Source organism: Elephas maximus, chromosome 19 (genome assembly GCF_024166365.1).
Source record: "Elephas maximus indicus isolate mEleMax1 chromosome 19, mEleMax1 primary haplotype, whole genome shotgun sequence".
Taxonomy (NCBI): domain Eukaryota; kingdom Metazoa; phylum Chordata; class Mammalia; order Proboscidea; family Elephantidae; genus Elephas; species Elephas maximus.
The window spans coordinates 68,336,430-68,349,966 of NC_064837.1; the positions used below are offsets into that span (position 1 = coordinate 68,336,430).

The 13,537-nt window shown below is 54.8% G+C and overlaps 1 protein-coding gene across 12 annotated transcripts in view; it reads left to right on the plus strand.

Annotated features, from left to right (window-relative positions):
* The window catches only part of PGS1 (phosphatidylglycerophosphate synthase 1), a 48,902-nt gene that overhangs the window by 19,609 nt on the left and 15,756 nt on the right, over positions 1-13,537 (plus strand). For 3 of the 12 annotated variants that reach the window (XR_007513960.1, XR_007513964.1, XR_007513963.1), the window contains one exon: positions 9,434-12,225. The exons of 1 other annotated variant lie outside the window; for it this stretch is intronic. Coding sequence is in view for 6 of the 11 variants with exons in the window: in XM_049859138.1 (XP_049715095.1) it covers positions 9,434-9,582 (149 nt within the window). In the remaining 5 variants the exon portion in view is untranslated. Of the gene's footprint in view, positions 1-9,433; positions 12,249-13,537 lie in introns of all 12 variants that reach the window. 8 more of the 12 variants (XM_049859138.1, XM_049859137.1, XM_049859136.1 and 5 more) reach the window with 4 other exon arrangements.

Sequence of the window (13,537 nt, forward strand, 5' to 3'; positions counted from 1 at the left end):
TCTTCAGGGCAGGCAGGACCAGCCGGTGCGGTGTGTGTGAAAAGTATGTTAGGATCGGCATCGCGACTGCTGAGAATGACAACAGTGCCTACGGGTTGGGGGTTGGAGAGAGAGAGCTGAGAAGTGGGGAGAAGTTAGCGGCTTTGAGCTTTGGAGAGCTATGAGGCAGAGACCACTTGTGTGTGCGCACGTCTCCGAGTGTGTGTGTGTGTGTGTGAGTGTGTGTATGTGAGTATATGCACGTGAGTGTATCTGTGGGTGCATCTGCCTGCATGTGTCTGTACAGGTGTGTACCTATGTGAGCACGTCTGTGTGTGTATATCTACATGTGTATCCGTACATGTGTGTCTGCATGTGTATCTGTATGTATAGTATATTTCCATGTGTGTTTGCATGTGTGTCTGTACAGGCGTGTACCTACATGAGTACGTGTACGTGTCTGTACATGTGTATCTGTACGCGCATCTCTATGTATAGTATCTGTCCGTGTGTGTGTACAGGTGTATACCTACATGAGCATGTCTGTATGCACGTATATCTGTATGTGTGTGTCTGTACATGTGTATCTATACACATTTGTATGTATAGTATCTGGGTGTGTGTATCTGCTGCTTTTGTACAGGCATGTACCCATGTGAGCACATCTGTATGCGTGTCTGTACATGTGTGTCTGTACATGTCTGTATGTATAAGTATCTGTCCGTGTTGTATCTGTATGGGTGCATGTATCTGCGTGTGTCTGTACAGGTGTGTACCTACGTGAGCACATCCGTATGCATGTCTGTCTGTACATGTGTGTCTATATATGTGTATCTGTAAGCGTGTCTGCATGTATAGTATCTGTTCGTGTGTGTCTGCACGTGTGTCTACCTGAGTGACATTTGTCTGTACATGCGTGTCTCTAAGTGCTTGCAGAGCTGCCCAGGGGCATGTTTAGATGCTACTTGCTCCTCGTCTACACTGTGGGTAAAGCAGCAAGGGGTCCCTTGTCACCATGCCCTTCTTTCAGTCCACGGTAGAGGGATGGGGGTTATTATCCCGAAGCTGTGCTGATAAACGTGCAGTGACTCCCCAGTTACCATTGAAACCAAAGCACTGGACCGGCTTTTCCAGTGTGTCTCGCCTTTTCCCGGACTGGCCTGCTCCTGCCGCCCTCTTCCGCCAGGGGTGGGTGGGGCCTGCGATCTGGGGAGTGCTGGATTAGTGGGGAAGGCACGGGCAATCTACAGCTGGATTGCAGGGCGAGTGTGCTCATGTGGCGGCGGGAGGGGGGTGGGGGGGTGGGGGCATGTGTATGAGTGCGTGAGTGTGTGCACGCTGGCGGTAGGTTGCATTGGGAGGGGCTTCTTGCACATGGAGGGGCCTCACCCTGAAACCAGGAGCCGGGGTCAGTGTGCTCAGTGCCGAGTGCGAGGTCAGGCTGATCTGTGGGATGAGCAGGTGAGGGGCCGGCACCCTCTTCTGGTTCATCTTCTGATGGCAATGAGGCTTTGGAGAGACCAGAGCTGTGCTGGACCAGCAAGCGCCATTGGCGGTGCGATCCAGGTGCTGAACTGTGGCCACTGACTGAGAGTCTGTGCTCCAGGCCTGTGCTGGGTACATGTGCCAGCCCTGGGACATTGCTGCTGTGGCTGTGTGGCTGATGCCACGAGTCCCTGTCCAGCTCCTGCAGGACAGGCCCTGCCAGTCTCGGCTCTACTGCTCCCAGAAGCCTTTGGCCGGAGCGCTGTTTGCCACTTCTGGATCCCTGCGCTTGGGATGGCACTTCGTTTGTTAGCACAGTACCCCCTCCCTCCCGCCCCAGTCAGGTGACAAGAGGGTTTGAAGCCTGACTGTGTGAAGCTTGCCCTTGGCCCCGGCATGGTCCTGCTCTTGGGGGCTGGCAGGCTAGGTGGGAGAGAAGTCTTAGATTTGTCAGCAAGTGCCAGTGGGTGCCAGTTAGAGCTGATAGCAAGTTCCAGGGTCAGGGTGTATTCCATCGTGTCCCCGTATTCTACAGGATTGCCAGGCCACCTGGCTGTAGCTTAGACACCTGGTTGGACAGTTCTTGTGTGATGACTGTTTCTGGAAGCCCTGTGTCTTCTGCTGGGCAGACTGAGTAGTGGTGCACCTCACTGGCATGCTGTGCTAATCTCACAGAGACCTGGATATGTATCACATAGTTATAAACTCAGCTGTTTCAGAGAACCAGAGGACCTGTCCACCATTTAAAGGAGTACACTGGAGACTTCCTTGTAGTAGGTTCTCTGTTCAGTTTCTGGTGGACCTTTGCATCCCGGTCAGGATGCTGGGATGATCCTGTGTAAGTGTGGCTTGGTGTAGCCCTGGATCCAGAAATCCAGGTTCTCAGCTCACACTGACCATCTTCAAGCCGAGGGTCCTGGATTCTTTTTCCATCTGTAGAATGGGGCGGTCACATTGGATTTTTGGGAGAGTTGGGTGACAGAACTTGTGTTGACATTCACTCAAGGAAAGGCTTCTGTGAGGCATGGGGGCGAGAGTGGTTCTGTGTGGACACGGAGCCACAGAGGGAGCCACAGAGGGAGCCACAGAGGGGGAGCGTGTGCAAGTCGTGAATGATCGGTGAACGGGACGGCTGGAGGGCCTGGACCCCTCATTGCAGTGGATGTGGGGGCGGGAGGGCCAGGACCCCTCACTGGAGTTGCCGTGGGGGCCAGAGGGCCAGGACCCCTCACTGTAGTGGACGTGGGGACGGGAGGACCGGGACCCCTCACTGCAGTGGACATGGGGGTGGGAGGGCCGGCACTCCTCACTGTGGTGGACGTGGGGGTGGGAGGGCCTGGGCCCCTCACTGCAGTGGATGTGCGGGTGGGAGGGCCTGGACCCCTGGGTCTGGTTTCCTTGGCCCTGTTCTTGGTGTATGGTGTGTGTGTTGCCGCTCCCCCTGTGAATCAGAGTAGAGCAGGAGGAGGTGAAACTGGGGTCACTAGCTGCATTTTCTTGGCCTTAGGGAGGGCCCTGGGGGGCCATAGGAGGTGGGCCAAGCTGCCTGAGCTCCTTATTGGTCACCTGACAACCCCTCACCTGGTGGATGTGATGAGACAGAGTCCTCGGGAAGGTTAGAATTTGGACCCTGACAGGAAGCACCATGAGTGACTCATCTGAACGGATGTGGGGGATCCCCCTCCACCTTTAGTCCTGATTGGGAGAGGGATGCAGAGGGGAGCGGTGTTATCAGCACTGCGAATACAGTCAGCCCTCTCTATCCCCGGTTCTAGCATCTGTGGATTCAACCAATGGCGGATTGAAAATATTTGGGGGAAAAAATAGTTCCAAAAAGGAAAACTTGAATTTGCCACTCTGTGAGCGCTCCACTGAGTTGGCGGGAATGCAGCAATGTGCGGCGTCCCCTGCTGTAGCCTCCCGCCGTCTTGTGGATCCTGTCTCTCCAGCACTCGTGTTTTCTTGAGCGTTATTTGCCTCAAGTCTTGTTATTATTTCCTGAACAATATAGTACTGTGTAACAACTGTTTACATAGTATTTACATTGTAAGTAATCCAGAGATGGTTTAAAGTATCTGTGAAGATATGTGTAGGTTACATGCAAATATTTCGCCATTTTATGTAAGGGACTTGGGCATTTGTGGATTTTGGTATCTGCAGGGGTCCTGGAACCAATCCCTGGCGGATACTGAGGGATGACTATATCATGTTTACCCAGTGCTGGGAGTGAGCCTTGAGGCCCTAGAGAGGCACAACTCTACTTGGGTGGCCCCAGCCCATCCTGGACCTAGCAGCTTCTTGGACGGCACGCTCTGTCCCAGAGCATGGTGGGTGCGGTGTCCACATGCTGGGGACTGTGGCTCTGCTCTGGGCCTGCGTTCAGGACAGGGACCTGAAAACGCGTGTTAACACATTGCTTTGATGTCATCAGGATGCACTATCCTGGTTAGCAACATGTGTGTGGCCAGGGCGGAGCAGGGGCAGTGGGTGAAGAGGTTCGTGACTCATGCTGGCAGGGAGCTCTGTTAATGATTGTGAGAATACCACTGCTTCTGACGCCTTCCCGACAGGCGGCCTGGCACGGTGCCCAGAGGGGAGCTGAGGAGGGGTGTGGCAGCCCTGCCTTGTTTACCTGGGGTCCCCTGGGCAGGTGTCCTGGGGGCGGTGCCAGCCTATAGGCCCCTGGGAGCTTCCACGAGCTGGTCCGGCATTGGACAGAGAATGCGAATTCACCTGAGGGCTGTCCCTGCTTTGTGCTTATAGGGGCTGAGAACCCTCTGGAAGACACTGTGAATGGTTATGGGGGGCAAGAAAGGGTACATAAGTTTGAATTTTTCTTAGATCCTCAAAGAAGGCCTGAAATGTGTTATGAGTGTCTGCTTTAGAAGGTCAACGCTTTTTCATGTTGAATTTTATTTTCATTTGTTGGAAGAGATTATTACCCTCGTTTAATTTATCTTAAAACCAAGTGGATTCTGACTCATAGGTGACTCTATAGGACAGAGTAGAACTGCCGCAGGGTTTCTAAGGTGTGGCTGGTGGATTCAAACTGCTGACTTTGTGGTTAGCAGCTGATCCCTTAACCACTCCCCTAGTTATCTTACTTATTTTTATTTGAATAGTTATATTTGCTAAGTACCTACTGTGTGCCAGGCACCACCACACCCCTGGCACTAGGTCACGGGGCAAGACAGCAGCTTGCTGTCCTCCTGAATCTTGGGTGCAGTGGGAAGCAGAAGACCAGCAGACACATCACGTCAGACAGTGAGCAGGGTGGCGAGGAAGGCCTGATGGGGGCTGCTGGCTGGGGGCCAGGGAGGCCTCTCCCCGTAGGTGACCAGTGAGCAGAGACCTGTGTGAGGAGAGGAGCTGGCCACACCCACACCTGGGACGAGAATGTTCCCAGTAGAGGGAACAAAAGTGTGATGCCCCAAGACCACAATTGGCTTGAAGAGCAACGATGGGGACAGTGTGGCTGGACTGAGGTGGGGGGCGGGGGCAGTGAGATTGATGAGGTACCTGCTGGGGAAGGAGGGGCTCACAGTCCTCGGGAAGCGATGACAGTCTGGTGACTGTTCAGAATGATGTTGGGGACTGTGGGCATGGCCGATGGAGCAGGTGCCCCTTCAGATGAGGAGGCTGTCTTCAGGCCCAGGGGCTCCCAGTTCAGGCGATCTTTCTGCATTCCACACCCACGTTATGTGGCAAGGGCAGAGCTGGCGCCAGGCCCCCTGTTCCTCAGCAGCCCACCCTGCAGGCCTGTTTTCACCCCTTTCCTGTTCTGTGCCTCCTGCCAAGGGCTCTTCCTGACCTGGTGGTTCCAGGAACAGCAAAGATGTTGGGCCCAAAGGTCAGGCCAGGCATGAGCAGAGTGGGGCTCGATGCACCGTTGATGGCTCTGGGTTGGGAAATGCTGTGTTTCCCCACAGCACGTCCCTGCTCTCGTGGCCTTCTCTCTCTTCGTACACGTCCCAGACATCCTGAACCGGCTGTGGGCCTGACTGGAGCTCCCCACCGCTAGACTGCCCTGGCACAGAGGGAGGGAGACGAAGTGGAACTCACAGGGCCGCTCGATCGCCCTCCGCAAGTAGAAGTTTCCTAGCAGTCCTGGGGGCACAGACTTGAGGTTGAATCAAGAAAGATGTGCAGAGCTCTCTGGGTTGGAGGGAGGCTGTGTGTGAGGCTCTAGTAGCGCGTGGCATTGCTGTCTAGGTCTCTGCTTTATCCACGCGCTTCACTGACACCATCTCCTGGCGGCTCCCAGCAGAGGCGGCTACTGTTGGTTGCCATCTGGGCTTTGTCTTATTATTGTTGAGAGTATACACAACAAGGCACACACCAATTCAACAGGTTCTGCATGTACAATTTAGTGACACTGATTACATTCTTCCAAGTTGTGCAACCGTTCTCATTCTCCTTTTCTGAGTTGTTCCTCCCGCATTAACATAAACTCACTGCCTCCTAAGATTCCTGTCTAATCTTTCGAGTTGCTATGGTCAGTTTGATCCCATATAAATGGTTCTTAAAAGAGCATAATGCTCAAGGCAGACACTTTTTACTAATTAAGCTAAACTATTAATTTGGTTTTAAGAAGACTTCAAGGGATATTTTTGGTTTAAGGTTTAAAGGTTATCTCAGGATATTAGTTTCAGCGGTTCATCCATCCTCCATGGCACCAGGAAGTCTGGAGTCCATGAGAATTTGGAATTCTGATCTGCATTTTCCCCCTTTAGATCAGGATTCTAATATGGAATCTTTGATCAAAATATGCAGTAATCGTAGCCGGGCACCAGCCAGTTCTTCTGGTCTTGTGGCAAAGGAGGCAGTTGTTCCTGGAGGCAGTTGGCCTCACAGTCCATTTCCTCCTTCTGTTCCTGACTCTCCTTCTTTCACTGTTGTTCGTGGTGAATAGAGACAAACTGTTTTGCCTCGGATGGCTGCTTACAAGCTTTTAAGACCCCAGACACTACGCAGTGAACTAGGAGGTAGAACAGAAGCACTAAACGTGTTGTTAGACCAATTAACTGGATTTCCCATGAAACCATGACCCTAAACCTCCAAACCAAGGAACCAAAGCCCATGAGGTATTTGGTTGTATATGAGCAGCCTCAGCAATATGCTTTTTTTTTTTTTTTTTTTTGGTCATTGTTATAAATACATTGTGCAACTTTTGCCAGTTAAACGTTTTATAGGTATACACTTCTCAACTGCAACGACATAAATCAGCTGTGAAACCCTGCCCTTAATCAACGCGATCTTTCCACCACGGTTACAGATCTTTTTTTTAATGGAGGGAGATTACAGTGGCCCGTAAGGCTGGAGAGGGGATGTGGGGAGGTGTGATCTCAGGCCTCTCCAGATGGCCAGGAGCTAAAGGGGTGAGCCACCTCCCACGCATTCACCTGGAGTCCAGCCTGGGCCCAAGAGGAAGAGAAGTTGAGGGAGACGGAGAAAGACAAGAAATAGGTGTGTGTCACATGACTTGTTCTTGAGGAGCGAGCTGAAGAATCTGGCTCTGTTTATGTGTAAAATATAGGCATGTACACATACTGTACACACAGACATGCAATGTGCCTGTGGTGGTAACGTGTCACGGGGCGATGAGGAACATGTACACGTACTGTACACGCAGACATGCAGTGTGCCTGTGGTGGTAACGTGTCACGGGGTGATGAGGAACATGTACACGTACTATACACGCAGACATGCAGTGTGCCTGTGGTGGTAACGTGTCATGGGGCGATGAGGAACATGTACATGTACTGTACATGCAGACACGCAGTGTGCCTGTGGTGGTAACGTGTCACGGGGCGATGAACATGTACACGTACTGTACACGCAGACATGCGGTGTGCCTGTGGTGGTAACGTGTCATGGGGTGATGAGGAAAGTCTGAAAGACTCTCTGGGGTGACTGTAACGAAGACAAGGTGGTGCGCTCGGGCAGATGCTGTAAATGAGAAGGACCAGCAGGACCAGCCGTTAGTGTCCCCACCAGACCTGGTCTAGCGCCACCAGTCCTTGGGAGGGACTCAGGGTCATGGCTCCATGATTCAGGTGGACTTTAACCCGTCACGAGACGTGCAGACCACGTGTGCCCACTGCGCCAGACCCCACGGAGGGCTGACTGCTGGGTGTGCGGCATGAGCACTCAGGCTCTGGGGCCCGCATGCTCCTCAAGGAGTAGGACTGGTGCCAGCCAGCGGGCAGAGGTTCTCATCCTGGCTGTGAGGCTGCAGGGGCCGTCTGCCCGCACCATGCTCCCGCAGCCCGGGCTTGGGGAGAGACACGGGAGGCCATGTGTGAGGTGCCATCCTGTGGACGACCGTGCTTAGCCACTGTGTGGGACCCTTGGGGCAGGATGGGCATTGGGGTTGCCAGGGACCAGTGAGGGGGAAGGTCTGCCCATGGCTGTCTCTGGTCTGAGGAGAAGGCAGGTCACAGAATCACCTGCCCAGCTAGCTGCCCACTGGGCGGCGCCTCCATTCAGCTTTTACAGGCACGGGCCAGCCAGCGGCTTTGATGTGGGCCCTTGGTGGGGGAGGGGACCATTACAGGAACTAGCAGTGAGCAGCGTCATCTCTTACCCAAGACGTTCTTGGAAATGCTCTTGCCCTGAGTGAGAATTAGGAAATGGTCTTCTATTTTAGGCCCTCAGTGTGTGTCACGTACGTTGATTTGCATGCGCTGATGCTGGGTATCGTCTGCGGGCCCTGTGAAAGTGTCCTGCCGCCAGGTGGCATTTGGGTCGTGGTGTGGTTGGAGGGTGCGGGGGCCCGTGGGGGTCTGTGGATCCGTTTGTGCACACCGATGTTGTTGGGCTGGCTTTGCTGGCTTTGCTGGGCTGAGCAGTCTTGGTGCTGGGGAGGGTCCCACACAGAGGAGACTGGAGGTCCAAACCCCCTGCTGGGCCCTCGGGGAGGGTTTGGGGGATAGTCTTTTTAGGTGAAGTGATTCTGATTGGGCAGGGCTGTGAAGCAGACGCTAGAAATGGGGGATGGGATGGGGACCGGCTGCCTGTTGTCATGCTGGTGTTTACAGTGTTTACAGTGCTGGCAGAGTGGCCAGCTCCTGGCGGGGGATGAGGTCCTCACCACCCTCGACGCCTGCCCTGAGTGTCCTCCTTTCCCTTACTGTGATGCCCGCTGGCTCCGTCTGCAGCGGAAAGGGGAGCGACCCTCACAGGGCTCAGCTGTCTCCTCACCGACCCTGGTGGGTGCCCCCTGGGTGTTCCTGAGACCACGGCCCATGCAGGCAGAGCCTCACTCCTGGAGCCCCTTTGGCTGCATGCTTTTTCCTGGTGCACCAGCAGCCTGCAGCACCCTAGACAGGAGGGTAGATGTTTTCCCCGCCTGGGGCTGTGACATGTCTGTTGCCCCATGTGAAGCTGTGCTCGGCCAGTGTTGAGGGCCAGCATAGAGGTGTGGTGGGGTGGGAAGGGCACTGTTCCCAGCCACGTGACAAGCACGCAGTGGCTCTTTTCCCGCCAGGCAGGCAGGTGAACTCACCATGCTATTTTCTCAGCAGTCACAGGGAAGGGTGCTCCAGCTGCTCCAGAGCAGGGTGCTGGGTTTAGCTAGCAGTGTGGGCAGGCGGGGGTTGGGGGTGGCTGAGGCAGCTTTGAGAAGGAGGTGGAGGCCTGCATCCCCTGGGCAGGGGCTCTGGTGAGCAGAACCTGAGCATAGGTGCCTCCAAGTCCCTTTAAGAGCCACCTTCTTGTCACATCTCCGAACATGGCTGTGAGCGAGGACAGTGAGGACTGAGCCAGGCACCCAGAGCCCCATCCCTCCCCTCCCAGCAGCATCTGGGTCTGGGGCAGGTGTGGCTGCAGGTCACAGTGTAGCCCCCCGTGTGGCTGGCTCGGCTCTGGGGCGCCCCGAGGTGGGCTGCTCTTAGGCAGAAGCAGTGCTTACAGCGGACCATGCAGGTGTGCGCTGACTTCCTGTCTGCACGTTTCCTTTTCCCTGCAGGCCTCTGGCTGTACCTGGCGGGGAGCAGCCTGCCCTGCCTCACGCTGATTGGCTCTCCTAATTTTGGGTACAGGTCAGTTCACCGGGACCTGGAGGCTCAGATCGCCATCGTGACGGAAAACCGAGCCCTGCAGCAACAGCTCCACCAGGTGGGTTGGGGCAAATGGGTCTTCCTGAGTCACGGGGCTCCCCAAGGGCCATCCTGCCTGAGGCCATCCTGCCTGAGGGCCACCCCTGCTCTGATGTCCTGCTGGGGACTGAGCAGAGGGAGGACAACTGCCAGCAACGGGACAGACTTCCACAGAGCCGATCTGACGGCGGCAGCTGGCCTGGCCGAGTGCATCACTCACTGGCACCGGGGACTGTTTCTTACCAGGCGCGGTGGAGAAGCCAGGGTGACTTGGGTTCTGGGCCCCCTGGGAAGAGCTTCTGGCAGCATCCTGTCAGTTCCGAAAAAGACTCTCCCAAGGAGGTGTTTAGAGTGGGGAGGACAGTGGAAGGAAGTGGCCATGTGGCAGACAGGGACATGGGGAGTCATGGGCTTTGCATGTGGAAAGGAGAAGCCAGGAAAAAGGGCCGACCCTGGAAGGCATCCAGCTGTCAGTGCAAGAAGGCCTGGCTCATGGAGAACTCCGCCACTGCAAGGCTTCTGAATCCCCTCCCACAGACTTCTGTGACTTTGCGTCTGTCCTGCTGTGCTTTTGCACTGACGATTTGCATCCTGGTGACGTAACTGTTTTATCTGGTAAAGAGCTGGTGTAGGAACAGCTGCACAAGGGGTGGTGGGCCCAGCTGCGTGGCCCCTCACTCATGGGCCTGGCAGATCTGAGTGGGGGTGTGTGGGAACAGGATGCTGGGGACTCCTGAGTCTCCCAGCGGCAACTGCCTCTCATGTCAGGGTCCGTCACCCAGAAAGATGGGGTGCTGTTCTCCTCCTGTAGCCTTGAGAGGGTGAAGGCAGGCATTCCCCATGAGAGTGGGGAGGGAGCTGAGAGGAACGGACCTCGCTGGGGACCCTTTGCTCCCTGGAAGAGACATCCCCAGGGCGCCTTGTTGGGGCGGCTCTCTCAGAGTCACTTCTAAGCCAGAGGAGAGGCTGGGTGGTGGCTGTGGGGTCTGGTTGGCGGTGCATGGCTCCGGTTGGTCTCAGAGGTGCTTTCTCAGGGATGTGAGTATCCCAGTGTCCCCAACCCCTTCTGAGAATGAGAATGAGCTGCTCAGGGTCAACAACAGGCTGGGCCCTTGTTTGGCAATAGCTATAAGTCGGTTCCGACTCATAGCGACCCTGCGCCCCCCTTGCAGTTGTTGCTGTGTTCGAGCCCATTGTTGCAGCCGCTGTGTTAGTCCATCTTGCTGAGGGTCTTCCTCTTTTTTGCTGACCCTCTGTTTTACTAAGCATGCTGTCCTTCTCGAGGGACTGGTCTCTCCTAATAATGCGTTCCAAGTGTGTGAGATGATGTCTTGCCATCCTGGCTTCTAAGGAGCATCTGGCTAGTGTTGGTGGTGGTATTTTCTCTTTGGAGTGGTCGGAATGGAACCCCAGTGCGCGAGTGTGTGAGGCCCAGACTGCGTTCAGGACCCCGTGAACTGGTGCACTCTCTGTCCAGTGGGGCCTCCTGTGGCCAGGGAAGGCAGATGACACCAGCTAAGCAGACTTCAGGAGCATCAGCTGTTGACTCTGTCAAGCTTTTACTCTCCCGTGTTTGGGAACTGCTCTTGTGAAATGGCTGGGGCCTTTGTTGCCGGGTGAGGAAGTGGTAATGGCCTTGTTTCTGGGGATCTGCCCTCCTGCGATTGGGAATCTTGTCAGGAACTGAGAACGTGGTGCCAGGAAAGGCTTTATAACCGGGGACAAAGGAAGTAACTGGGGTCGTGCCCTGTGTGGGGCCAGTGGGATGACCTACTTGTTCAGCAGCTTTCTTCCTGTGGTAGGGATTGCAGCCAGCGACCAAGGATGCCCCCAGTGCAGCGCCTGTCACAAGTCCACGCAGCCTGCCAGTGTGAGCTGTGAGCTGTGGTTCTCAGCACGGGCCTCACCTGGACCCCTGCCTCCAGGGTGGACGAGCTGTTGACACAGCCCACACCAGGGCTGTCAGGGGCCAGGATGAGGACTCCGGAGACGTGAGTGGATTGGGGGAACCAGTCCCCCAGGCCTGCGTGCAGCGTCCCGCTACTGGCTGCCCTTCCCACTTCCTGAGTGAGGGGACTGAACCCACATCCTGGATCCTGAGAAAAGCCTGGCCGCTTGTGGTCAGGAGCTGTGTTCCCAAGTGGCATATCTGGGATGTTTGCTTTCTCTTCCCAAACCTGAATCCCAGGGGCCTCGGCCTGTGGGAGGGCGGTAGCGCCTGCCCCTGTAGCTCTTTCCTTCTTAGAGATGCATTGATTTCTGCACCTCTGAGATGCACACACACTTCTAGACAGTTCCGCCGATGTCTTTGTGTACCAGGACTTCAGGTGGCCTCCTGGGGGAGGCCTGCACAGCGCCTGACCCCAAGAGTGCTGAGTGCCGCTGGTACCGCCCCACCACAGCCCCGCCGCCTGGGCCTGCTCACACAGGCCCCTCGGGGCCCTCTCCTTGGGACACAGGTCACAGTGAGCCCTGGGAAGCAGGAGATACTTTTCTCAGAACCCAGAGTCCCGCCCTTCACTAAGTACATACAGTAAAAACGGGAAGCTTCCTGATTTTGCTGGGAGAGCACAGTTTACCACTTGTGACCCGTGAAATGCCCCTTGAACAGCGTTGTCACCTCGGTCAGCTGACTTCCTTCTCTGTCCCTGCTGTGGAGCCTGTGAGGAAACTTAAGTGTTTCTGGTAATTTAATTGAAGTCTTGGCTGCGTATTCATTTGAAAACATCAAGCTGGAGCCGGGTCTATGGAGACTTGTGCAAACCAGCCCCCCAGGACCAAGCTGGCTTCTCCGTCAGGCACATCCCCTTTCGGCTTGGCACCTTCACCACTTCAGCAGGAGCTGGGGGCTCGGTCCTTTGTTTGTGACCTGCCCAGCCGGGGTGTGGGGGAAGGGCAGCAGTGGGGTCTGCTCAGTGGGTCCCGGCTGAAGGTGCTGGATTTTCCTAGCCTGTGATAGGAAAGGCTTGGGGACAGGTTCTGCAGTGTCCTTGAGGGTACTCTGTTCCCCCCAGGTTGGAAGGGCTTTGGGGCCAGGGAGTCTCACAGCCCAGAGTGGCGCGAGCTGAGTGAGAATCTTGCTCCCCGACTGCCACCTTCAGCTCTGAAAGCTTTGTCAGGGGCTCAATTGAAAGAGCACAGCATTCAAAGCGTTTATTTCTTAAAAACAAGACAGTTTCTCCTTTCAGAGGGCTTAAGTGCAATTTAATAACAAGGCATATGTCAGGGTTTTTAAACTTGTATTTTAAAAGTACTAAATGGAGCCCTGGTGGCGCAGGGGTTAAGAGCTCAGCCGCTAACCAAAAGGTTGTCAGTTCGAATCCACCAGCCACTCCTTGGAAACCCTATGGGGCAGTTCTACTCTGTCCTACAGGGTTGCTATGAGTCGAAATCGACTCAACATGGCAACAGGTTTTTGCTGATGTCAGGAACAGTCATTGAAATTGAGCAAAATCGGAAGAAACTAACCTTTTCGTCCAGAGATGATCCCTGAAAGCGTTTTGGCCGCTCTCTCCCTGTGTGTGGAGGGAGAGGGGTAACTTGTTTTTTTCTTTTTACTCCAAGAGGATTGTACTGTATGTACTCCTCGTGTCCAGCGTTTCCCCTCACGTGAGTAGCTATCCTCCTGTGACAGGACATCTCGCGGCGGGTGCCGGCTGCCATGTGGCTTTATTAGACTTGGCTGCCTCTCGGACGTTTAGATGGTTTCCAGCCTCTCCCTGCGGGCAGTGTCTCTGTGGTGGATCTCTCTGTAAGGAGTCCCAGGGCCTGGTTCTCAGAGCATCGTTGTTTGTCTTGGGATTACCTCCTGAAAGGGGGCTTGTAGTGCTGATGACCAAATCACTCGCTTTTTATCAGCCTTCCTCTGCAGGGGTCCTGATGATATTTGATAGTAGAGAAACCGTGTTTCATTTAAAACAAAACAAAACAAAAAAAAACTTATAGTTGGTACTATTTAATTTCGTGAAGGGGAA